At 48.5% G+C, this 24,840-nt stretch overlaps 12 protein-coding genes across 12 annotated transcripts; 5 read left to right on the top strand and 7 right to left on the bottom strand.

The window, feature by feature from the left end:
* Positions 1-198: 198 nt before the first annotated feature.
* Positions 199-1,810, bottom strand: COCVIDRAFT_22654 (hypothetical protein; the record flags this gene model as incomplete). Its single annotated transcript, XM_014705790.1, has 2 exons — positions 199-836; positions 904-1,810. 2 exons carry the CDS (start codon positions 1,808-1,810, stop codon positions 199-201), a joined length of 1,545 nt encoding a protein of 514 aa, XP_014561276.1.
* Positions 1,811-2,852: 1,042 nt separating this feature from the next.
* On the top strand, positions 2,853-3,980 carry COCVIDRAFT_86997 (hypothetical protein; the record flags this gene model as incomplete). Its single annotated transcript, XM_014705871.1, has 3 exons — positions 2,853-2,876; positions 2,936-3,046; positions 3,171-3,980. 3 exons carry the CDS (start codon positions 2,853-2,855, stop codon positions 3,978-3,980), a joined length of 945 nt encoding a protein of 314 aa, XP_014561357.1.
* A 197-nt stretch (positions 3,981-4,177) lies between these two features.
* On the bottom strand, positions 4,178-7,027 carry COCVIDRAFT_12080 (hypothetical protein; the record flags this gene model as incomplete). The annotated part of the gene is made up of 2 exons (XM_014705763.1): positions 4,178-6,817; positions 6,872-7,027. The coding sequence occupies 2 exons, from the start codon at positions 7,025-7,027 to the stop codon at positions 4,178-4,180; spliced, it is 2,796 nt and encodes a 931-aa protein (XP_014561249.1).
* A 328-nt stretch (positions 7,028-7,355) lies between these two features.
* COCVIDRAFT_12079 (hypothetical protein) lies at positions 7,356-8,763 on the bottom strand (the record flags this gene model as incomplete). Its single annotated transcript, XM_014705762.1, has 4 exons — positions 7,356-7,518; positions 7,576-8,093; positions 8,142-8,474; positions 8,527-8,763. The coding sequence occupies 4 exons, from the start codon at positions 8,761-8,763 to the stop codon at positions 7,356-7,358; spliced, it is 1,251 nt and encodes a 416-aa protein (XP_014561248.1).
* Positions 8,764-10,885: 2,122 nt separating this feature from the next.
* COCVIDRAFT_12078 (hypothetical protein) lies at positions 10,886-11,412 on the bottom strand (the record flags this gene model as incomplete). Its single annotated transcript, XM_014705761.1, has 2 exons — positions 10,886-11,092; positions 11,263-11,412. 2 exons carry the CDS (start codon positions 11,410-11,412, stop codon positions 10,886-10,888), a joined length of 357 nt encoding a protein of 118 aa, XP_014561247.1.
* A 487-nt stretch (positions 11,413-11,899) lies between these two features.
* On the bottom strand, positions 11,900-12,055 carry COCVIDRAFT_87040 (hypothetical protein; the record flags this gene model as incomplete). The annotated part of the gene is made up of 1 exon (XM_014705870.1): positions 11,900-12,055. A coding segment is annotated over one exon (156 nt), but the record flags the coding sequence as incomplete, so codon positions are not given.
* Positions 12,056-12,144: 89 nt separating this feature from the next.
* Positions 12,145-14,109, top strand: COCVIDRAFT_33693 (hypothetical protein; the record flags this gene model as incomplete). Its single annotated transcript, XM_014705869.1, has 3 exons — positions 12,145-12,521; positions 12,580-13,651; positions 13,681-14,109. The coding sequence occupies 3 exons, from the start codon at positions 12,145-12,147 to the stop codon at positions 14,107-14,109; spliced, it is 1,878 nt and encodes a 625-aa protein (XP_014561355.1).
* Positions 14,110-14,919: 810 nt separating this feature from the next.
* Positions 14,920-15,858, top strand: COCVIDRAFT_22649 (hypothetical protein; the record flags this gene model as incomplete). Its single annotated transcript, XM_014705789.1, has 4 exons — positions 14,920-14,953; positions 14,998-15,427; positions 15,478-15,785; positions 15,830-15,858. 4 exons carry the CDS (start codon positions 14,920-14,922, stop codon positions 15,856-15,858), a joined length of 801 nt encoding a protein of 266 aa, XP_014561275.1.
* Positions 15,859-16,250: 392 nt separating this feature from the next.
* Positions 16,251-18,528, top strand: COCVIDRAFT_33692 (hypothetical protein; the record flags this gene model as incomplete). Its single annotated transcript, XM_014705868.1, has 6 exons — positions 16,251-16,443; positions 16,860-17,277; positions 17,362-17,702; positions 17,793-18,104; positions 18,165-18,225; positions 18,279-18,528. 6 exons carry the CDS (start codon positions 16,251-16,253, stop codon positions 18,526-18,528), a joined length of 1,575 nt encoding a protein of 524 aa, XP_014561354.1.
* A 781-nt stretch (positions 18,529-19,309) lies between these two features.
* COCVIDRAFT_68804 (hypothetical protein) lies at positions 19,310-19,966 on the top strand (the record flags this gene model as incomplete). Its single annotated transcript, XM_014705867.1, has 1 exon — positions 19,310-19,966. A coding segment is annotated over one exon (657 nt), but the record flags the coding sequence as incomplete, so codon positions are not given.
* A 459-nt stretch (positions 19,967-20,425) lies between these two features.
* On the bottom strand, positions 20,426-21,671 carry COCVIDRAFT_22646 (hypothetical protein; the record flags this gene model as incomplete). Its single annotated transcript, XM_014705788.1, has 3 exons — positions 20,426-21,201; positions 21,251-21,578; positions 21,633-21,671. 3 exons carry the CDS (start codon positions 21,669-21,671, stop codon positions 20,426-20,428), a joined length of 1,143 nt encoding a protein of 380 aa, XP_014561274.1.
* A 1,684-nt stretch (positions 21,672-23,355) lies between these two features.
* Positions 23,356-24,552, bottom strand: COCVIDRAFT_33690 (hypothetical protein; the record flags this gene model as incomplete). The annotated part of the gene is made up of 3 exons (XM_014705866.1): positions 23,356-23,997; positions 24,082-24,318; positions 24,415-24,552. The coding sequence occupies 3 exons, from the start codon at positions 24,550-24,552 to the stop codon at positions 23,356-23,358; spliced, it is 1,017 nt and encodes a 338-aa protein (XP_014561352.1).
* Positions 24,553-24,840: the final 288 nt, after the last annotated feature.

The raw sequence follows: 24,840 nt of genomic DNA, 5'->3' as shown, positions 1-24,840 counted from the left end.
GCTTCCCACGTACGTAGTCATTGCAGCGTTCAAGTAGCACAGTGATATCAAGTTATATGAATCCCATAGCAACAAATTCATTTCATGAAGAGCGCAGCGTGTATCATTAGCGACAGTAACATATGTTCCCCCCTTTCCTCCATGTGCTCATAAAAACAAAACAGAAAAAAGAAACTTCAAGGTTCATCCAAAAGTTCATCACGGTTCGCCCTGAATCCGGTACTCATGCTCAAGCGCCTTGATAGCAAACGCCGTAGGCACACCCCGATTTCCAATCTTCTTCTGCGACCTTCCAAACCTGCACACCCAGCCAATTTCCCAGCCTCCATCGCACTCCTGCAGCTCCTTGAGATACTCAATATCGGACTGGGCCCAAACCCCCAACTTCTGACACGACAGCACCCTTGCCGCAACGGCAAACGAATCATCTTTCTGCCCGACCCTTTCTCGCAGCGCCATCGCCAACGGCTCTCTCAGGGCTTGAATCTCAGGCTGACTCTGATTCGCATCAACCAGACAGGCCATAAAGTACAAAAACGGTTCTGCGGAGTTATAAACTGCGCTACCATTTACGTAGGCGCGGTTAAGCAGGATACGGGTGACGTATTCGAGTTCGGGTTTTACTTCGCTGCCGCGGTTGTAGTGGTAAAAGACGCGGATTACGTTTACCAGCACAAAAGGGCAGAGCCCGGGCCGGTTGGGGTCGAAGTAGGTTCGTACGAGGTTGTCTCTAGTGTGACGGCATTTGGCCATGAGGTCGAGGATGGGGTTGGCGGAGGAGCGGGGTGGGGAGAAGGCGAGGAGGGCCATGGATGTGTCGTCGACGTCGTCGGGGACTGTGAGGGTAGATTTATTTAGATTTGGGGGGGCTCAGGAGAGGGGAGGTAGAGGGTGGGAACTTACATGTTTTTGTTGTGCCTACGGGGGTGCCGTTGAAGTAGTTCCAGATTCTTGCTTCGGAAGAAGCTTTTTGGATGTCGGCTTTGATTTGGGCCTCTGAGGCACCGGGGACGGATAGGGTGAGCCATGAGGTTTCTTTGAGTTCCCATTGTATGAGAAACTGAGAGAATCGTTCAGGGAACTCTGTACCGTCTTCTATGTGTGAAGTGTGTTTGTGTGCGTTGTCGGCCATATACTTGCGTGCCCGGACGACAGGGTCGAAGAGCGTGTTTCGCAATTGGCGGAGGAGAGCTGGTGCTGATTTGAAGACGATGCCCTGAATTCCAAAGGAGCGTGCTGCAGTGACGTTGATGATTTTGTCGTCGACGAAAATGGCCGATGACGGGTCACTGACGCCGATTGTATCAAGGACGTGTTTGTAAAAGTTGAGCTCGGGCTTGGCCATGCCAGCGTCACACGACGTAAATTCGCCATCAAACATACTCCAGTCAGACAGCACAGTCTTGAGATGTGCAAAGTCGTGCTTGGAGATGTTACTCATGGCGTAGACCTTGAGGTGCCCATCCATCTCTTTCTTGATCTTTGTAATCTCATCGATGAGATCCTTGTCTACACAAAGGGTTTTGCGGCATTGTGTCAAACCTTCCTTTATTGCTATTGGGTTTAGGGACAGATCTTTGCCTATCTTTGCGAGAGCTTCGTCCTCGCCAATGTGACCGCGATCAAGCTCGGCCCATGTGGGAGTCAGAAGAACTGCCTGGAATTCTTGACGAGAAAGGGCTGTGAGATAGCGAGAAGAGTAATGAAAGAGCACGTCACCGAGATCGAGAATGAGTGTGCGGTGGCGTGGTGGCGTGGAAGCGTCCACATTGACCCTCCCGTTCCCTAGCTGAAAAGCGGCACGGCCCATGATAGTAGCGTTTCTAGTAGGATGATCACCCGCGGAGTAGTGAGAAGTATAATGATTACTCGATGAATTTCAAGCAGAGCCAAAATAATTTGTGAAAATCTGTCGCCATTGTGGAAGGGCGAAGACCCATTTCTACCCATTTTGCATTGGCCGGTCTTCATGATCGACACCAGGTTTTGGCTATTCATGATTCAGTTGCAGCACAATCAGTGAATCGTTAGCGTTGATAAAGCGGTGCGTTTATGTTGTCGTTGACTAAACAAGTAAGGATATCAACAGTAGTCATGTTAGACCGTTGTCCAGACGGATTCGGTAGGAATTAGGCGCCATACCCGCCGTAAGGAGACTGGCTATTCGCTACTCCTTCCGTTGTTGCGCGCTTCTTGTCGGTCTGTGTCCAATGGAAATATCGTTGATAGGCAAGGAGGAGGCGCGGCCTTGGCATTATTGTAGGATCCAGGGTAAAAGCTCTTCAAAGTAGTGGATCTGCTATGTTCCTCGGAGCTGGCCTCGTATGATAGGGTCGGAAAAGTTGCCCCTCATGGCCTGCAGAGACAAGAACAGAAGTTTACCATGATTCGAATGTCGAGTCCCTGTGAATAGACGGGTTGTGTATTGTGTATTGTATATTGCACAAAGGCAAAGGGGATGACTGATGATTTGAAGCTTGCAAGATGTGCAATGGCGCCAAGAAGAATGACTCGTAGTTGAGTACGTGATCCTAGCAATTCTAATTTTCCTGGCGATCCTGCCAATCCTACAGAGAAATGCGTAGGCGTGTCGCGGGTATGCCGCTTTGGGGGATTTAGGGAGGATGGCGATAGTCGTTGGACGGGGGTTGTGGCGTGCAGGGGGAGCCCAAGCCGTTGGAACCTTGGCCGCGTGTCGCCCCGGCCCAGCGTTCCGCGTCTGCGTCCAGTTCCCAGCCCGACCTGTAGCTTCACCTTACGTACATGGACAGCCGCCATTACCCCACGCACGCCCCACCACAGACAACAACGACGCCGTCTCCAAGCACCACAACTACACACATATACACACAATGGCGCCTCCAGTATCTTTAGTTGTACGGTTTGGCGACACGCTTCAAGGCAGCAGCACCCCGGGAAGGCTAATGAGGGGTAGGCGAAGCTCAAGATACAGCTCAAGCTGTCTATATCGCGACTGCGCATGGTGCAGCAAAAAGACAGCGCAAAAGTAAAGCAGCAAAGGCGGGAGATGGCGCAGCTCATCGAGGTACGCATGGCAACGTGCCCGTATTTCCTTTGCTTTTCATCGCAATGAAAAAGACCGCGCAAGTGACCGCGCGCATACCACCCATCACCCACCACCTGCTGACCTGATCCCCCCTTCCCACTAGGTCGGCAAAGTCCAATCCGCAAGGATACGCGTAGAAAACATTATTCGCACAGACATCACCACCGAGCTGCATGAGATCCTCGAACTCTACTGCGAACTCTTGCTTGCCCGCTCCCAGCTCCTCGAAAACCAGATCTCGTCTTCAAACACGACCTCGGCGGCTTCGTCGTCGGCGACGCTGCTCGACCCCGCATTGGAGGAGGCCGTCCGCAGCATAATATACGCTGCGCCGCGCACGGAGATCAAGGAGCTGCAGACGGTCCGGGCGCTGCTCGTGGATAAATTTGGCAAGGATGTCGCCATAGCCAGTATGGAGGGCGAGGGTGTTGCAGAAAGAGTGATCAAGAAGCTGCGGGTGGAAACACCAAAGGAAGAGTTGGTAGAGGCTTACATGACGGAGATTGCAAGATTCTACGGCGTGCCTTATGGCACATCCAAGAGCGAGGACGAGGCTGAAGACGATGAAGACGACGACGAACCCTCGGGCGGAGTCGCCGAAAGAGCTGAAGGAGTGCTCGAAGACCCACTGACTGCAGACGATGCGGACCCCAGTAAAAGTAAGAAGGCGGAGGAGAGAGAGGCCCTGGCCAAAGCTACAACACCAAAGAAACTTGGCCCCCAAAGTCCGCTGCGAGTCGTGCCTCCCAGCCCAAGCACAGATAATGTCGCTCCCAGGTTAAAGCTGCCAGGCAGTGCGGCGGCCAAAATCGCAAAGAGCGATGCGAAGAAGCCGGCCAAGAAGGAGGATGGGCTCGGCAAGATACCAGACGTCGATGAACTGTCGAGACGATTTGCTGAGCTCAAGAGGTGAGATGTAGGACATGTTCTATGTGGAAGCACTTGCATCCTATGATGAAGCATGACTCTAAAGATCCTTATATGATACCATGACCAGTTCACAATCACATCGCATCAAGTCCAGTCAAGAAAGGTTGTTTGTTCATTCATTAAATTAGCAGTCTGCTTTTCTCGCTCGCTATGCTTTCACCCTATCATGGACCACACCCTTCACAGCGCCTGAATGCTCTTGAAAAACCCATTCGCCATCAACTTCTCATTTCCCTTGACCAACTCCCTCATCCGCTCCACCTGCTGCTTCTTCGTCAACCCCTTACTCTCCACCTCCTTTTTCCACTCCACCAGCACCTCTTTCAGCAAGCGACTCCCATCCTCGACCTCCTCCTTACTCGCCTGCACAAACCCCTCTTCATGCTTTCCAGAAAAGTCTTCAAGCTCATCCGCCTTGCGCTTCGCCATATTGATGACTTTTTGCGGGAAGCGCACCAGTTCCGCGACGTGAATACCAAAAGACTGGTCAGAGAAACCCGGTTCTACCTTGTAGAGAAGCGTGACTTCGCGTTTCTTCTGCGCAGCCGCATTCTCCATGTCTACATCGCCATCGTCGTCGGCGGTGCTGCTGCCCTCGGAAATATGCGCTACGACGTGCAGATTCTGGACCTGCGGATACGTATCCGTGAGTGCGGTCAGTTCGTGGAAATGTGTGGCAAACAAGGCAAATGCCCCAATCTCCTTGATGATGTACTCGGAGATGGCCCACGCCAGTCCGAATCCATCGTACGTACTTGTTCCGCGACCCAGCTCGTCGATGATGATGAGGGATTCCTTGGTGGCGGATTTGAGGATATTTGCTGTTTCGAGCATTTCGGCCATGAAGGTAGATACGCCTTTGATTTGGCTGTCGCTGGCGCCCACACGTGCGAGTATGCAGTCGAAGATGGTGAGTTCGGCTTCTGAACAGGGGACGAAGCATCCGATTTGGGCCATGAGAGCGATGACGCCGATTTGGCGGATGTAGGTCGATTTACCGCCCATGTTGGGTCCTGTGATGATGAGGAATTCGCTCTTGTCACGGACTAGGGAAACGTCGTTTGTTATGAAGGAAATGTCGTCTTGCATTTCCATACATGGGTGTCGCGCTTCTTTGAGAACGGTATCGCCGGTACCTCGTGGGTGCATCTTGGGCCTTGTGTACGAGGTTGGCGCATGAACGGAGACATGTGCAAAGGCTACAATGACATCGAGGTGTGCAAGCACTGCGGCGAGCTTCTCGATGACAGGGACGTAGGATGAAGCTACCGAGACGACTTCGTTGACTAGACCTGCTTGTGTGCGGTTGTAGTTTTCAGACAACTGGTCAAACTCCCTGCGCTTTTCTTGCAGAGTATTTGTTGTGAAGTAGACACCGTTCTTCTGTGTCGAGATTTCCTGGTACTGCTTCTTTTGTCGAATGCAGCCTGCTTCATTGCGCGTCAGACGGAAGCACCAGCCATTGACTTTGTGATTTTCAAGGAAAAGCTTCTTCTCTGTATCTTGATTAAGGTCGTCGCCCACACGCATATGCTCAGATTCCATGTCGCGCTTGAGCTTATCCAAGCGCTTTCGAATAGTCCTTAGTGATTCATCAAACTCGGGCTTGATGATGAATTCATGATTGTCGAGAGCCTCCAAGTCAACCGTCGTCTCCACCATATCTTGCAGACCGGCAAATGCTGTGGTATATTGGCGGAGTTTCTCCGTGTACTCTGTATCGAGCGGCTCTTTGTATTGCTCATCAATGACTGCCTCGAGAGAGCTGAGGAAACCTGGTAACCGAATGACAACCTGGTATGCCCGCACAACGTCTTCCAAATTTGCTGCCTTGCGTTGGAACTTCTTTGCTAACCGGTATAAGTCAGGTATTGAGCGTAAGTGCTCTTCTTGCATGGTTTGTCTCAGCTCTGTATCATTGGCGAACGCTTCAACCAGCTGCTGCCGTCGTTCAATCTCGCTGATATTCATCAATGGCTGCTTGAGCCATTGTGCCAGTAACCGACTGCCGGTTGGTGTTTTGCAGTGATTGAGCAGACCATACAAACTCATGTTCTTAGCACCATCTCGTGGTCCAGGCATGAGGTTCAGTGCTTTCAGCGCGGCCGCATCGAGCTTCATGTATTGTGACAGGTCGTGTTGGTAGAGCTGATATTGTCCAAAGTTTGATGAATCAGACATAACACCCAAGTACCGGATCAGACACGCAGCTGAGCCCATGGCCAACTTCTGGTCTGTCAAAGGCAGCGAACCAGCAGCACGATCGTCCTTGAGCAACCGAGGCAAGTCTTGCTCGATGTCTTTTGTGCCAAAATCGGCTGCTGCTCGCTCTGCCACTGCACATCCGCAGTTGTCGGCGATAGTCCGGAGCTTGCTGAGCTCGACATCCTTCTTTGTTGAGTCCAGTTGTACCAGGCACTCCTTCACACCCAGTTGGATGAGTAGTGACTCGAAGTTGGAATAGAGATCATTGTCAAGAAACTCTGAAACGCCCAACTCCCGTACACTTGCATCGGCAAAGCATACACCCACCCTTCGTGCCTCCGATGCCTTGGCCGAAACCTTGACCGCCAATATTATCGGAGCACTCTCAATCTGACCGCCCAGCTCATCCTCCAGATCTTGTAGGTTGCCGGGTGATGCCTGTTTGACGACTTTCCAGTCCATGCGCTTGGCTGTTGACTGCCAAATCTCAATGCGTTTGCTGAGTCGAAATAGAGCGTCTCGGAGGAAGTTGCGGAAAACGGTGACGGTCATTGTGACGGACTCGAGTCCTGGTTCTCGTCCCAGCTTGCGGATTACGGCTGTGGTTTTGTAGACCTGGAGCAATGTCAATTTGTTGATCATGCACTAATCCTTCACGAACAAACTTACAGTATTCGCAATGAACTTGGCATCCTCGCCGTGGGCGCTGTAGTAGTCGCCACGGTCGAATATGCGCACCGTCTCATTGTCCTTTTCTTCTAGATTGCGAAAGAACTTGCAGAAACCGGATTCATCCTCCTCCTTAATCTCTGGTCTAGACGCCATTTTGAGCTATGCAGTAAACGATAAAGGCAAAGTTGAACACAAGAACGATTGAAGGTTGATGCAAGTGGAGTTGATGATTGGATACGCTATCCGTTAATTGATTCAGACGCGTCGACGCGTCGCCTCCACGCCAAGCCTTGTTATCGATAAGCATGGCTACTTAAGGATTATGACACATCTTCCCGTTCCATGATTGCATCTTTAAATTATCAATGACACGCTGAATAATGCAACAATGTCTCTTATCTTTCAGATTGGCTAGTGGATTCACACAAAAACTAGTGCTACTACAATTGCTTCTCCAATGGACACCAGGAGTATTTAGCATCTACTCATCCCATATAGCTTCGACAATCGCCAAATTCGAGCCCTGAGGATGATGCATATTACAAAATTTGAATCTCGCATCTGCATCATGTATCAGAGTCTTCCACTCATCTAGGCTGCGTTCTTTGGCATTTCCAATTTCCAACATGGTCAGATCGATACCCCTAAATAACTGATTAGCGTCATGGCCGCTGATGGATGCAAGACCTGAGTATAAGTACCTAAGTTTTCGTTCCAAATTATTGGGAAGAGTTCCGGGAGGAGGCATGACTGTATCTACGATCAATAGCCGCGCGCCCTTCTTCAACGCTGGTATCAGCGCTCTTAGCGCTTTGAGACAGTACTTGTCAGACCAGTTGTGTAAGGTCCAGCGATAGTAGTAAATATCAGCGTCTTTGACTGGTTGCTCTTCGAAAAAGTTGTGTGCCATGAATTTGACGTTCAGTCCTTCTTGTTCTTTCGAGTTTGCAACAACTTCGGGCAAATCTTGCACAACTAGATGGAGATTGGGATATTTCCGCGCTAGTGCAAAAGCTGCATCGCCGTGAGAGCCGCCCATGTCGACAACAGTTCCTGGTGCTATTGAGCTCCATGAATATCCACCTGTCAAGTGGCGAAGTGAAAACCCGTCGCCGGTGGTGAAGAAACTCATTCCTTCGCCAAATCGACGAGCTCGCTCCGGATCACTGGCCAAGGCTTGGTAGAAAGACAACTCGGTTTCGTGTCCCAATGAGAATCCCTAGAAGCTGTTAGTCTTCTGAATTCATGGTCCTTGACGTGCGCATACAGTGTGGTTTGGCTCGGCAGCCTCGGGCCACTTTTCCAAAGCATCCACGAGCTTTTCAGCCGCCGGCCACATCTCGTCAACATTTGCTGCAACCCATCCTGCTGCGCGAGTATCATCTGCAATCTGTCTTGACGCTGCTGAGTGTTTTATAACGCCAGGACGAGGCTCTTGGAATACACGGTACGTGATGCCCATGCGAAGGATGCGTGTAAGAGCCCCTTCATCTATACCAATTTCCGCTGCGAGATCTTTGAATGTTCGCTCACCGTCCACCGGGACTTTATGGGCAATGTCGTAACGAGAAATTAGTTTAAGATGTGCCAAAATATTGTGCTGGACGTCAATCAGCCTGAAAATCGCTTTGGGGCTAGTTCGAGTTGCGAACCTGGTGATTGAAAATCAGCTCCCTAGGACCTTGGAGAAGATCATTCAGTTCCTGAGTTGCCTGCAGAACGGCAACACGTGACTCTTCGATTTCGGAAGGCAAGCCTAAATCGACCGGACCATGAGTATCAAAAGATGGCTGTGGAAGGTTATTGCCGGAAAGAAACTTGTCCACTCGAGTGGTATGATGGGAAATGGTGGCTGCCAACTCGGCTATGCGGCTTGATGGTGAAGACATGGCGACGAATGAATCTCCAAAACGGAGTAAATGGTCTTCCATCCCGTCTCTTATACAGGAAATACCGGCAGCAAAGGCAACTCCTTTCATGTTAGCGGTAAACTAAGGGGTTTGCTCAATCATCAGCTCTCTGTCGTCCTGTAGTGCATATGCGCCCCCAATTGAGCAGGGGTCTAGTGCATCGTAAGCCGTATATATTCTATTAAGCTTTTACGAGTCCTAAAGTGGTAAAATGCATTAGCGGAGTGGACCAAGTGAGCCCACAAGGTGTATTATCCGATATTGGCGCGCCGGTGATTCGTTGGTGGCGTACGAGTTGGTGGGGTGAGGGAGCGTTTCCCGCCCTCTTAGCAAGGCCAGACACACCCAAAGACTTATTGACTGTCATTGTGAGCTGTCTTGCTTCCTGATTATCAATAAGCAGATAGAATGGTTTCAGTTCGGGCTGCGATACATAGGAGAAGATCTTGAAATAGCAACGCTACTGTCTAGAAGACTGAGGGGCTAGATGTGGAGGTGGGTCTAGAATTTGCTGATAAGGCAACCCACGTTTCCCCACATCTGCATGATTGGAGAAAGATGAGAAATATTTCACATTATTTCCATAATGTTGAGCCGATGCAACAGGGGGTGAATCACGAACTCTTCTATTGACTGTGAAACTTTTGAAATTGAAGTTTGTTTGAATAGTTCGCCACTCAGTGTTCACACCCTCTACAATCCGGCACAAATAGGACAGCTCCGAATTACGCGTCCCAGTGGCCAGCCGTAGGTAAAGAGCGTTTTAGAAGATTTCAAATCGCTGTAATAAGCGGGAGGATATTGGCATTGCAGGTTCGTACACTAGACTTAAAATTTTGCATACTTCGCTTGGTCGGATTGCCGTTTCAACGCCAAGTCGAATTACTAGGTGCATCACAATCGAATGAATGCAAATTCTCCATCGTTGGCTGTTTGGCGATGCGTATTTTAGAATCATGAATGCGGTCATTTAAGTCCCTTCCGCGGCTCTCGGCGCTCGGTCGATTCAGTCCACTGTGAAGTAACTGTGAAAGCTAGCGAATTGATCGATACGCCTCTCTGGGCTATAAATGCGCATAGGGATATTGGTATGCAGCTGGTAACGCATTTCCTATAGCTTCTCCTCTATCTCATCCAGATATTGGCGAGGAAATATTGTTACCACTCAGCTCTGCTTGACGTCAAAACATTATCTCTACTAACAGCCATACTACTCAATGCAGTTAGTTTTGTAAATCTATCGTGTTTACCAAAACCACGCAATTGGGGAGGAGATTCGCTTATTGTAAGGGTTGAATGATGTCCAAATTCCGATCCTTGTCTTCCGGCACTTTTCTTTGTGTTTACTATCAGTGAAAAAAATAATTCACGATTCGACATCCGCCATGGCGACAACCGCCTGGCATGAACGTTGAATATGGATATCATACTATGAATGCAGGCACTGCCCAAGCTAAAAACTCAACCAAAAACTCACGCAACAAGCAAAAAAGGAGAAGCCCGACGTGGGGGTCGAACCCACAACCTTGAGATAACCAATCGTGTCTAGTAAGGACGTGAAAGCTAAGAGTCTCACGCTCTACCGATTGAGCTAGCCGGGCTTGTTGTTTTTGATGAAAGACTTCACATTTGCTGTTCCTATGTTTTAATCACAAAATCTTTTTGGCAGCCATCGCTCTACAAAATATAAGTTCTCGGTTGTGCTTCGTTCCAAGGTTGTGTGGTAGTAAAGAAAATTTCGTATGGCTAGGTGGGGCCAGTAGCGGCGGCGGCGGCGGCGATGGGTCGGCGAATGTCATTCCGAGGACACTGCGCAAAGTGTCACCGGCAAGCATATTTGATTACCATTAGCTCAGTTCTCCCATACGATATCCTAGGATATGTGATAGTTTCGAGACAAGGTCCAGCGAGGAGATTAGGATTGCCCTGGTATCCAACATGATCGTGGTATCATGGTACTACATGACCATATTACCTAGTTGGCTTTGCAACGCAGTAACGCTTTAGATCGTTCAAGCATACTATAGAAACAGCAGCGCAGGTCTCTGGATTGCAGTGAGCGATGTTGAGCTGCAATTCAATGCTAGTCCCGTTGTCGGTACTAAAAAGACCTTCTTGACACGCTGGTATTGCCACCTCCTGGTTTGCATGAGTTGATACCACCCAGCTTGGCCGAGGCTATACTAGGAACGTTTCTTCCAAGATATGGGGAGGTCATGCTTTCATATGAAGCTGATGTTGTTTGGAGTACTAGACGGCAGCCGTCAGGCGACGTAGGCATAAACAATGGACATTGATACGTCTCCACCTGAGACAGGTGAGATAGATTGATAAAATATGAATTGGCAGTTTTCAATGGAAGGCCTGACTAGAATAGATTGCTGTTCTCAGTGTTGACATGTAGTGTTATCGCAGCTGAGGACACCTTACACATGTCCACGCCCTAGTGACGCACATGAGCGCACGGACCCCACTTACTATCTCATCCTGATACTGTCCCTGGGCACAACTGTGAAGGCTGCATACATTCGAAAAAGCTCTCCGTTCACTGTTCAGTTTGTTTGGACTACCACTATAGCCACCGAATAGGCCTCGCCAAAAGTTACCTTGCAACAAGTAATCAGACATGTCGAAGTACGAAACGAGGAAGGAACGGCATTTTTGAATAGGACTAAGTGTACATAGGCCGTGAATCTGTGAATCGGATATACATGGAAAAAGGCGTCGAAAGATGGTGACATCTGAGCCCAACCATCTAGGCCACTAGTAGTTATCTCGGATATAGGGAAGACGATATCTTGAACGCCTCGCCATGACGAGTAAGAAGGACGCTAATCTATATAGTACCTTTTTTTCAAGCTGTTCATCCAGGCAACATTAGCGATAAATCACTTCCTCCCTGACCAGCGGCCATTCTTGACTTGATGGTGGAGAGGATCACCGGCAGACTCAACCGCCTGGTTTCCACGTCTACTTTCTCTTCCCAATTTTCCCCACGCGCCGCAGAGCGCGACAGCAGGTGATAAGATTCAAGAACTTCGAACACGATAAATGTAACACACAGACTTTGTAGACGGTATATGCTGTTCAATCTGTAATTTTCCTCTGAAGAAATCTATTTTGACGTAGATACCTCCGCTAGCGACCACAATGCCATGAGATATATCATCGTCGCCGAAGAATCACATCCCGCCCGAGCTGTTTCCGCACTACATCGGCTGCCTGTCATGGTTTTCCATATACGAGCAGCTCGATGCTCATGCCTTTCTATATTCGCTGACTTCTTTTCACAAAGTTGTCAATCTGGTATCGAGAAAATACAATTTCTTTAACTTTACTCATCACAATCATCGCGACAGCATGACAGAATCGGTCGTTGTCGAACGACTGGAAGGCGCTCCACTACCGTCTTTTCGGCTGAAAGACTATGCCAAAGTTGCAGGTCTTGAACTTGACTTTGATCCGGATGCGCTACTAGAGAAGTACAGAGCGGAACGCGACAAGCGCTACAACAGCCTGGGCCTTGACCAATATCGGCTGGTAAGGTCTGGTCTGAACGACTTCGTTAGTGACCCATGGGCAAACCCCGATTACAGGCGGGATCCCATTAACCATGTCTACGACGTACTTATCATTGGGGGTGGCTTCACGGGTCTTCAGGTCGCCGCTCGCTTGATTACACTTGGGTATCATAACATCTGCATTGTTGAGAAAGTTGACGATATTGGGGGTACTTGGTATGGACTCTCCATTGAATTGTCCCTAAAAATAAGGATTTTCTAACTTGGTAGCTAGGCATTGGAATCGTTATCCAGGTGCTCAGTGCGATATCGAGTCCTACATGTACATGTCTTTGTTGGAAGAGATAGATTATGTACCTAAGAAGCAATATGCTCGAGGACCAGAGTTGTGCAAGAATGCTCACGCCATCGCGGACCACTACAACATCCAGCCGAAAGTTTTATTCCAGACAGAGACACAAAAGTTGATTTGGAACGACGAAACCTGCCTCTGGAAGGTAGAAACAAACTGGAACGACAGCATTCATACCAAATGGGTAGTACCAGCTCTGGGGCCTTTGCAGGTGCCCAAGTTTCCGGGTGTTGACGCTCAAAAGTTTAAGGGGAAAGCGTTCCACAGTTGTCGATGGGACTATAAGTACACCGGAGGTAGCCCTGAGAACCCCCAGTTAACCGGTCTCAAAGACAAACGGGTTGCAGTCATTGGAACCGGTGCATCGGGTGTCCAAGTCATTGCCGAGGTGGGAAAATGGGCTAAGGAGCTAGTATACGTTGTTCAGCGTACCCCCTCTTCCATCGACGAACGACGCAACCAAGAAACGGACGTCGAGTGGGCCAAATCCTTGCCTAAGGTTTGGCAGACAATCCGAATGGAGAACTTTTCATCTATCATCAATGGGGAAGGCGTTAAGAAGGATATGATAAAGGATGGTTGGACAGAGATTCTGACCAGCTTGGCAGGATTCTTCGGCACAAGTGACGGCAATGCTCCTAACGCAGAACAGATTGCTGCACGCATGCAGATCGTCAATTTCATGAAGATGGAGTCAATTCGCAAACGTGTGGACTCCACAGTCAAGGATCCCAAGACTGCTGCTGCCCTCAAGCCATGGTACAGCCAATCCTGCAAACCCCCTTGTTTCCATGACGAGTATCTGCCTAACTTCAACAATCCCAATGTGAAGCTCATTGATACGGATGGAAAAGGCGTCGAAGCCATCACCGAACGAGGGTTTGCAGCCAATAGTGAAGAAATCGAAGTTGACTGCATCATCTACACAACCGGATTCGAGTGGAACACGGACTTCAGCAAGAGGACTCGGACGGAAATTATCGGCGTTAATGGAGTGACTCTTACAGAAAATGGGAAGACAAGGGGATTTCTACGTTGCATGGTTGGGCAGTCAATGGTTTACCCAACATGACGTTGCTCACCATCGCGCAAGCTGGAGGAACTCCCAACTTCACGCACAATATATACATGGCTGCCGAACACCTCACGTACGTTATGAACACAGTCAAAGAGCGTGGAATTGTGGGCCTCGAACCTACTCATGAAGCTGCTAAGGCGTGGGTCCAGGAAGCGGTCGATTGTGGAGCGTCTCGACGCAAGTTCTTGGCAGAATGTACCCCGGGTTTCTACAATGACGAGGACAAGCTGGACGACAAGACATTCCGCAATCAGTCGTATGATGGGGGTGGTATTAAATACAATGCTGTTCTCAAGAGGTGGAGAGAAGATGGTAAAATAGAGGGCATGGTGGCTCGTTATGCTTCTGAGCAGAAGAAGTTGAATGGGAAGTGATTTCTGCAAGCTTTTGGAGAGATTACGTATCATCAGATTGGTTTTACTAGCTGTGAACTAAATACAGTATTCATATTTCACTAAGAACTGTGCCTTTCGGTCTTTAGACCATCGATATCCCAGTATGACTATCAACTAAACTGCTTCTTTTTCGCTTGGAACTACAGTATCAGATGTCAGAACACCTAAAGGTCTCTTCTTCGCCGCGGCTGAGAAACACCTAAACGGAATTCTCATACGTGTGTGGCTCCAGTACCTAGTTGGGCCAGACCACGTACCATCACGCTAGGGAAACTCTCTACTCTATTACTGTGCAAACAGAGAGCCGAGATGCATGCCAGAGCTCCCGAGCAGATATAAATGGGTACAAAATGTCTTTGGACACTGTGGTGTAGCATCACGTGACTAAGCGTATAGTATATATTACGATTATCTTTCGTACGTAGATAGGCACCTTCTCCAATTCATCCTTTGCAACGATTAACTTTCAGCTTGTTTCTATCTACTCGATTGCGGGTCGCCCCTCTGATCTTTTGAGCTCGATCACGTATCGTGCCACAACACAGATGGGGGTTCAGTTAGAAGTGATTTCGAGTGGAGACAAATCTACCGGAGATTGATTGTTTACCCATGGTTGTTCTCTAAAGATTTGCAACGGCTGCCCAATAGTTAAAACTTGGTCCTCCTTCGGGTTCGACCTTACGGCAAAATCGCTAACTGAGGTTTTCCATAATGACAGCTTAGGCTTTACATGCTTTTATAAAACGGCCGTCGACTAGTGCAAAGTGGGGGTTCTTCACAAGAGCAATCATGACTGCACTAAATATTACAGACGCTGATATTGGTAGGTTCTGTCGTTATCTAGTTGATTCTATCTAACATGTCTAGGGGAGAAGCTGAGGGGGAAATCAGCCATCGTGACTGGAGGTTCCTTTGGCATTGGTCTAGGAATCGTTCAATATCTAACCAAATGTGGCGTCAGAGTATTAAACGGAGACATAAAAGACCCGAGTGAGGAGGTTAAAGGAGTAGTGTTCCAGAAAACCGATGCAGCAAGCTGGGAGGATCAACTCGCCTTGTTCAAAAAGGGGGTCGAACTATTCGGTCGTATCGATATAGTTGTTCCTAATGCTGGCTTCAGAAATCGTGGTGACTATTTAGACTATAAAGATTCCATTGGGAATCTTCTCAAGCCAGAATTTGCCTGCTTGAAAGTTGCTTTGATTGGGCAGATGTACACGGTTAAACTGGACATGCATAATATGAGGAATCAGTATCCTCAGGGAAGTGTTATTGTCTCCACTGTCAAAGCATTCCTGTATATGCCGTCTCGAAACATGGCATGATTGGCCTCATGAGAGGACTAAGAAATCACACGCCGACCTGGAACGTTCGGATCAACTTAATCGCTCCTCATGTCACAGACACGGCTTTGCTTCGGTCTGTTCCAAATCTAATCCCAGGCTTGATCCGGTTTGGTATTCTCGTGTCAACAGTTGAAGAGACGGCCAGAGCTACAGCATTCCTAGCCGCCATTGAAGATGACAACGGCTCCACAATCAGTATTATGGGAAGCGAATATCGAGAACTGGAAAGTGGGGTTGAAAGACACAAGCGAGATGTTATGGGAAATGATCTAAGGTTTGATATGACTCCAGAGCAAAAGGAGGTCATGGGTAAGAGTCCTTTCTTCTCTGACCGCTTTTGCTAACAATCCTAGAAAATATCTTCACTCCTGTTTCAAAGTGATAGGAAGTGAACGAAGGAGGCCTTTGCTACTGTCATAGAGGTTTTGAAAGTCTGTATATATGTCGGAGTTGAAAAATTACAACGAAGGCCTGCCTAAGGTAGAGGTGTGAATATGCAACAGAACAGTGCAGAAAACCCATGTAGTACACAACCAGGTGGATTGAATAACCCTTTAAATGCTACCAATTTTCACTCCTATGCGATTGCACATTAAGCCTCTTGTGTCTTTTCCCTATCCGTAAAAGATTTGATCACAAGTTGTTTATTTACTTGGGATCATTGATTGGAAAGGATCCGACCTACATAGTAATGAAAGAATGATAGAAGGAGTAGAAATATTGGACTTTTGACGCCAGGTAATTCCAAAATAACAAAGCTGTGTGCATCTTGCAATGTATGGACCGACTAGTGGTCTCCGCCCTGACATGTGGTCGTGCCGAGGACACCCAGCATTGTCACTTCTCGGTAGTATTGCGCTGGATCGGCTGCCGCTTTATTTGGATGTCTCTTCGGTGACCAACCTTGGACAAACTCGTCCATTAACAAGGCCGAGATTATTACATTTCAAGCAACCAAGGTTGCGTGGTACCGTTCAATAACTCGAGAAATCTTCCTTCTATAGGATTAGGCGGGCTTGCCCGCTATACCCAGGCTGGTGGCCGAGCATCGCAGATACATTTATTAGGTTTTACATTTAGGAGGACCATAAAACATATAACTAAGTCCTCATCCGGTGCCCGATTAAGGAAACTATATTATCACCATTCTCTAAAGCATATGTTCCGACACTCATCAAACGTGCTTGAAAGCTCCAGCCGTTTTCATTTTACCCAAACTACAATATCATCACCTAGAATTCGGTTCTGAAATTCGGCAGTATGGTCGGTACAGTTGTACCTGACGAAGAGACACTTTCATCCTACTCGGTGCCGTCTGAATCAAAAAGATTTTGGTAGACGGCCTACTCAAAAATCCTAAGATTGTCAAATAAATCCCTAAAGAAGCTCACCAATTTGCCTCCCGTATCAATTTCGAAGGGAGTGCCCTGTCGTCGATTGTGATCAATTGGCGCTTTGCGGAGTCTATTGCCTCACTGAAAGCGTTCGAGGCTTGCATCTTGTCAGCCCTGTTGAAGAGGAAGTACAGCGTTGAGCTCAGCGGTGCTAACATCAACACCGATCATGGACAGCTATTCTTTACATTTGCCTTAATATGGACTATCAACTCAGCATCAGAAGCTAGTATATCGCTTAGCAAGAATATCAGCAGTCTAGACCAGTTGATCCCAAATTATGACTTTCACAAATTGAGCTCCAGCTTGTACCGGCTCAGCGCCACAAACATCTACCGGACACGGGATAGGCGATTTTTCCATCTCCACTGCAGTATGAATCCTGATCCGACCCTTAAGAGCCTTGGGTTGCCTTCTGATCGGCCCGAGCTCAAGACCTGAGAGGAAGCGACGCAGCCATTCATTCAAAAGGTGGCGACTATGAATTCGAGCGATCTGCAACATCTCGTCTCCGACGTGTATAAGCAAGCTGGTGTGGTTACGGAAACTGTCGACTCGTTCCGCGCGACTGAACACGGCAAGGCCAATGCACATGTAGGTCTCTTCGAAATTCAGTCTGTGTTGAATCCAAGTCATAGGCCGTCGTGGTGGCCTCCGACTGCCGAAACTTCGCCTAGCAGACCCCTCGCAGGCCTCAAAGTTGTCGGTCTGATCCGTATCATCGCTGCACCCGCAGTCACCAGGGGTCTCGCTGAGTTAGGCGCTAGTGTCATGTGGGTCACTTCTCCCAATCTAATTGACTATAGCTTCCTACACATTGACCTAAATTGGGGTAAGTGGAACTGCAGCCTTGACTTGAAGATGGACGAAGGAAAAGAGAGCTTGAGAGCTCTGATTCACGAAGCGGATGTCGTTATGTAAGGCTGTCGACCAGGTGTATTGGATAAATATGGCTTCGGGGTGGGTGACATTATCGACTTGGTCCGAGATCGTGCTCGCGGTAAAATCTCAGTATGTGAAGATTCCTACGGCTGGCATGGTCCGTGGAGTGATCGATCTGGGTGGCAGCAGATCAGCGACGCGTGTGTAGGCATTCCTGCTGGATTCGGTAAGGCATTGGGCTTGAAAGACAATGAGCCCGTCACGCCCGTCTTTCCAAACAGTGATTACATGACGGTTATCTCTGGGGTATGTGCGGTACTGTGTACCTTAATCCCACGCGCTGAACAAAGCGGTAGCTACAAAGTTGACATCGCCCTAGATTGATACAATCATTGGCTGGCGGATTCTGTAGGCGAGTATCCTGATCGAATTTGGCAGGATGTATGGAAGCGTAACGGGAAGCAGGTTTTCAGGTGAGTCAAAGTACTTTCCGTGTTGGCAAACTGGGATTAACCCTAACCAACAGGTCATACCACAATCTGAACTACACCTTCCCTCGATATTTTGAAATGATGACTAAGAACAGTAAAATTTTCGACCAAAACTATTTCGAGGATCGCCAAAGCAGGGCTATAGATGCGACAGTGCGAACGGTGAAGCCGATTGTCAAATTCAACAATAATGAGATCCAGTTGAGGTATAACGTGGGCATGAGAGGTAATAGAAAGGATGCACCAAGGTGGCCACAGGACATGATGACGGAGGTTGTAGAATAGAAAGTACACTGAGAGATTCAATGAAAACTTGCAAACTCAAAGAGCTTCAGTCTGCCAGAGTGAGGACTAGTATGCAAGATAGAAGTCAGAATTCGAGTTTCAAGGAAGACTCTGGACTGAGTACTATAACCAAAACCCTTCAGAACTGTTTGTCACATACAGATTTTGCAGTGAGATGATTCTCTTCGTTGGACACACCAAGGGTACTACAGCAAACGTCCTCATTCCCTTCTCACGAGTTGATGGAATCTCGAAACGTCGAATGAAGCATTTGGCAGCCTCGACTCAAATTGTTTCAGATTAGACTAGAGATCAGTAGATAGTAATCAACAATGACAGACTACATAGGTAACTGAACCTACTGCCAGTGCGGCACATTTCTTCGTCGGCTTAGATAATAATTGATACGAGGCGAAAGGGAAATTAACTCGTCGTTCAGTCACGTGTAAGTAGTAGATATGCTTAGCATATGACGAGCAACCGAGGTGGTGTCAACGAGGCCCCAGTCCCTCCTGCCGAGCTTACCTTTGTGCCGTAGTAGAATAGGTGTTACACGAACCTTCACCTTCTCCCAGTAACATACCCCGAGAGTGCTTGTAATCTCCACTCTGTCATTATTAACCGAAACGTAGATGCTCAAAAACAAAAGGAAGTCCTGTCATTTTGAGACCAAACTCCGAGCGAAGGATTCATCCACATTACCCAACACTACTTCTTGCTGCCCAATCCAATGCAGCCATGCCTCGTCAGTTGGAATGCGAATATTAATATGACTATCGAGCCCATGATACCAGTCATAGCGGCTGCCCCGAAGCGTCCAGTCCACGACGTAACCTCCAGACGTGTAGCTATCAATACGCTCTTGAGTAGCAGCTGCAACAATTTACCTGACATGGACGACGTTAAAGAAATTGAGTACCAGTTCACGACCAAGGATGGGCAGAATCTCTCCATATACTTTTATCAAAAGAAAACGAGTCAAATATTTGGCGGCCTTACATCAGCAATCCATTATTGTCATGGAGGAGGCATGATTCTTGGAGGTGTTCAAATCTACCGGGGAGCATTGATAAAATACACGTCCAATACAGGTGTGCCCTTTTTTGCTGCAGAGTACCGTGTCGCCCCACAACATCCGCATCCGACCCCAGTTGAAGACTGCTATGCAGGCCTCCTTTGGTTGCAAGAACACCATAAGGATTTCAATATCGTTCTATCCCGTGTTGGAGTCATGGGAGACAGTGCTGGGGGAGGTCTAGCCGCTGGTGTGGCTTTGATGGCTCGAGATCGCGGATTGTCCCCTCCGCTAGCCAAACAAATTTTGATCTACCCTATGTTGGATGACCGCACCACTATTCCGGACAAGACCATTGAGCAACTGGTCTCATGGTCATACGATGATAACATCACTGGATGGACCGCCTTATTAGGCCACAAGATCGATGACGATAATGTTTCACCGTATGCACCGTTTACTGGTATACTTTCTGGAAATACTCCTGAAGGCTACCCCTGGTGGACTCCTGTTGGTATTGGTTACGAATATCCAGAGGAAACTTCGGAGACATCAAAGTTATAATATAGTCTACATACTCATGACGGGCCTTGCTAATCTACGCCGTATATGGGGTGTGGAAACTAATGTATACTAAGCATTAGGCTTAGCAACGGGGTAAACCCCCCCCCCCCCCCCCGCTGAGCTTGGTGATATAAAATGATGAGAGACGTGAAAGAAACTTCTTGAATGAGCAAACAACTATTTGTCCCTTCGTGCAGTGTAGGTAGAGACTGGCTTGCAAAGCATGTCAGCCATTTGCAGTCACGAAGCCAAGCGGCACTTTCATAGTGCTCCAGCTCTATGTCCAAGGCTACTCCACTGGGCTCATGTCCTAGACCATCAGCGATAAATCACTTCCTCCCTGAGTAATGGTCGTGGTTCACTTGATAGCGGCGGGGGCGCCGGTAAGCTCAACCGCTTAGTCTCCACCTTTACTTCCCTCAGATCTGGTTCGCGTTCCAGTTCAGCTGCATCATGGTATGTGCCTACATGCTTGACTAGACTCTCCACAGTTCGACAAATCGCATCTACTTCATGACCTTTGCTACAGATTGTACACGCATACTCGCCATCTGGTGTATGACACTGGACAACGAAGCGCTGTGCGAGACGGAACTCACGGGTGTCGAATACTTCGGATTCGTAGCCGGTGGTCTTGTCCCAGACGGTGATGGGCGTGCGTTTTCCGATCATCCAAAAGTCCTCGCTGGTGACGTCGAGTTGGAGGCCACAGGCGGGACATACGCAGCTGCCTCCTGGGGCGAAGCTAGCGGCCAGGGGCTTATTTTGCATGCGTTGGATATCTAGAGCATAAGGGCAAAAGAGTTGCTCGGGTCCATCTAGAACAGCGGAAGGGGCGCGTTGTGGAGGCGGAAGAGAACGCAAGGGCGATGCAGATCGATGAGAGCCGTTGCTGACCTGTGAACCTCCCAATCGCTGTTGAGCTTGCCGGAGGGCTTCGAGGGAATTTTCGCGAGCTTCGTTGGAGGCGTTAATTAATTTCGCCATGTCAGCGCGGGTGAGTTGACGATCGCTATAAAGAGCGTCTTGGAGTACACTAATCACTGTCTGCTGGAGCGCTATGATTTGCGCTTGTAGCTGGTTCTCAATGATTGCTGCATTGAGGTCAGCACGGGGCCTATTGTCTTTGAGTGAGACACTTACGATCGCCTTGCGCGAACCGGCTGCCAATACGACCGTAGCCTTGATCGTACATTCTCTGCACCATCATCATGTCTCTCTCAAAGTTGCTTCCTACATCATCTCGTCCTCGGCCGTTGCGGAGCCGATCAATCTCCTCCTGTCTTTTTTCTGCCTTTTGCTGGGCTTCCTCAAACTGCATCTTCAACTCCTTGATCTCGCCATCCTGTTTAATATCGCGCTGTTTCTGTCTGTGCTGAGCACGTCTGTCCGCAATGCGCTCCCATAGACCTAGAGACGCCGTAAAGGTGCCGACGAGAGTGGAGGCTAATGTAGCTACAATGAAGGTTTTCTGAGCGTGTCAAAGTCAGCTTTGACCGCGTGACTGCATGTCGCCAGTATGTACCTTGAGTTTCTTCTCCTCTATCCACGACGCGTAGTTCATTTTCGCTGCAGTTATCCTGGGGCCGTTCTCTTACTCGCACGTCACTCCCCAAATACAAATTGCAGAAGAAGCGAAAGCGAATTGCGGAATTGAAGAAGTATATCAGCAGCGCACCCACTCGAGCCCCGCAATGCTCCAGCTCTTTGTTTTTCTTCTAGCGCGTGTAGTCACAGTTTTGAAGTAGCAAATGACACGACGGGATGAAGGTGAAGAGGGCGGGATTAAAGCGATTGTTCTTGTCGCGCACAATGACGCACACTGTGGTACCGCTTAACTTGCGACGCAGCGAGTCGCATCTGAGCCCTAAGATTAGCCGTGCATTAGCATCGAGAGCAGCTGATTGCACGATACGCCGCGTAAGCATCAAGACAAGCATAGCCGCAGCTGGCTGACCGCCCCTCTCGGGATATGAATGTGCTGTGTGAGCCGGGCCAGCAAAGGGGGAGTAGAATGCACAATGACGTCATGCAGCCAACCCCGCTAGCTTCTCCCCAGACCATGGGCATCTCAGCCTCCGACTTGTCTATCTAGCCACCAAGAATGCCATGCTTGGGCACCCTCACGCTGGCCTAGCGGGAATGCCGCACGATAATCTTCGCAAATAATTTGGCGGCTGCTACACACGTGTCCCTCCCCCGCATTCACGCTATACTTGCCTAGCACCCATGCCTTCCACACAATACAAGGCCGAGCTGATCCAACCCTTTAGGCTGCGACTAATTTCTGGAGTGATGAGAAATACAAATACATGGCCATGGAAGACCTTGTACACAACGCTCATTTTCTGTGCCCAACGAGACTGGGTAAGCTGACTACAATCTTCCATGAGAGCTGGGGTTGCTAGTTTCGTTGGGCAACAATGCTGTGGAGCCGATCATCTGTATCATCATGTCATATCGTTGCACAATAAGGAACCCAGACCTTTGGGCCCAAGACCCTTGACAATGTACCGAGAATGGCGTTCAAGCCAATCAGTAGCCAGACGACTATCCTTGAGAACAGTACACCCGCCTGGTAGGGAAAGCATCCACTTCATCTAAGCGCTTTAGCCGATAGCGGCTCGTTCCGACATCTTGGCAATTTGACTGTCATAATATTCACTGTTGTAACAGAAAAAAACGGATGTAAATTCGTTCGACTACTTCTGGGATATGAAGGCAGATGATGGAGTTGGAGGCTGCATGGTCACGTGATGTCTCCAGTTATTGGGTGCAAGGAAATACTATGATAGACTATGATCACTCTCCCGCCACTGACTGAAGTACTTTTAACTGAATACAAAACTGATCTCTCGCTATATTCTAAATTCCAAGGAACAGTGTATCCCACCACTCTTATAGTCACTTCCTTACAATCCCTTACTAGTGCCTTGGCATAAGGCACAAAGATCGCAGTTGCCCTCACAACAGTATCCCATCAACTCTTCATGCGTCAAACAACCGTTCCCACCCCCCTACTTACCATTCATATCATTATTAACCATCAACATTACATAATGTTCATCGAACCTTTCGGAATAGAATAACCACAAACCGGTTGTTCGCAACGCTGCATGATTTGACTGGCCTGCTTGAGCGAGCCATCACCCTCTCTTCATTTCCCATTACGTATACAGGATATCTTGAGCTATTTCATCGTACACTATTCTCAAGACTTGGTTGCTTGGTTCTTCTGACTGACAGCTTCACGACCGCGACCATCCTTGGTGAACCTGCACTACGCTCGTCACACGAATGTTGTCTGGAGGACACAACATGGAAACGTCGCTATTGTCTTCAATTTGCCACCCCCCTTTCGCAGCTGCCGTGTTTCCGAATGGTGACATTACAATACTATTGGACGGTCCATATCGTGGCGTCCTTGCTATGTTTGTACCAATGGTTTCGAAGAACTTTTTGAAGATCGGTTTAAGTGCTGGTAGTGAAGCCGCAATGACACCAAGATGCAATTCAGTAAAGTTCCAAATCGAATACGCGTCATACTCGTCAATTGGACCGACACTAACTTGTCTGATTATGCCAGCAATTGCCGCAAGGATGCCAACGGAAAGGACCGCTATCAAGGTGAAGCGGGCGCGTCTGACCATCTGCAGTCTCCAAATAAGAGGAGTCGGCAGAAGAGCAAGCAATATATCCGAGAGAATATGAATCACTGCGCCGTCAGTAATGATGTCAGAAAAAAATTCGCATAGTGTGTCTATACCTCCGTTGAAAAGTCCGATCTTACGAAACGTGCTGAGGCTGTAGCACTTTGCGTTGCCAACTCCCAATGGCGGTGGACGCATAGAATGGTTCCATCCTGCTGAAATTGGAATACATTGGAGAATCTGAAATACCAGCCATGTTTAGAAAAAGGTAGACTCATGGTGGTGTGCCATGAGATCGCACAATCTACAGAAGGTTTTACTCACGATTGATAGCACACTACCGATCGTGAAGACGACCATGAATATGATGATACCCCAGAGGGCCCGGATGTATAGCTTCTTCATAACCAGACGAAGAAGGAACAGACAAATCGATACTTTTACCAGGCCCAATGCCAATACCACAAACACCTGGTGCAAAAGGCGAGCCAGAAGCAAATTGTGGTAGTTTGGCATATTGGCTTCTAGTAAATCAACCTGACTTCCTAGCCCAAGCGAGATCTCGGTCATGTAGGACACAAAACACGCGGTTGCAGGTATCTGTGATCAATCCATCAATACACCGATTTGAGACAGGTTCCAATCTGCGATACGTACCAATGCACTGATCATCACCCAGTCATCTCTACCAAAAGATTTAACAATTTTCAAGCGCACCCAGCAGCGCAACAAAGCGACCAACATTGCCAACACATACTGCGGTATCGAACAAGCAAGCAAACGTCTGGAAGACATTCTACTGTGAGGCGATGATGGACGGATGAGATTTTCAGAGGCAGTAAGTCATGCTGCCAGCACTATTTATTCGTGTTATTTCGTCACCTCAAAATCATGTACGGCACAGTTTACAAACGTCACGTATGTTTGGCTAGGAAGGCAAAGGACTGGTCTTTTTTGACACGCTTGTATTCCGTAGCATCGGAACCGAAGTGAGTAGGCAGTTTCGAAGCGGCATGCTTAAAGTCTACGCCGCATTACGCGGTGTTGGGATAGGAGAGATTCTCCGAGTATTTCTGCTCCTCT

Source organism: Bipolaris victoriae, assembly GCF_000527765.1.
Source record: "Bipolaris victoriae FI3 unplaced genomic scaffold scaffold_6, whole genome shotgun sequence".
NCBI lineage: Eukaryota > Fungi > Ascomycota > Dothideomycetes > Pleosporales > Pleosporaceae > Bipolaris > Bipolaris victoriae.
This window is presented reverse-complemented; position numbering and strand designations above follow the sequence as displayed.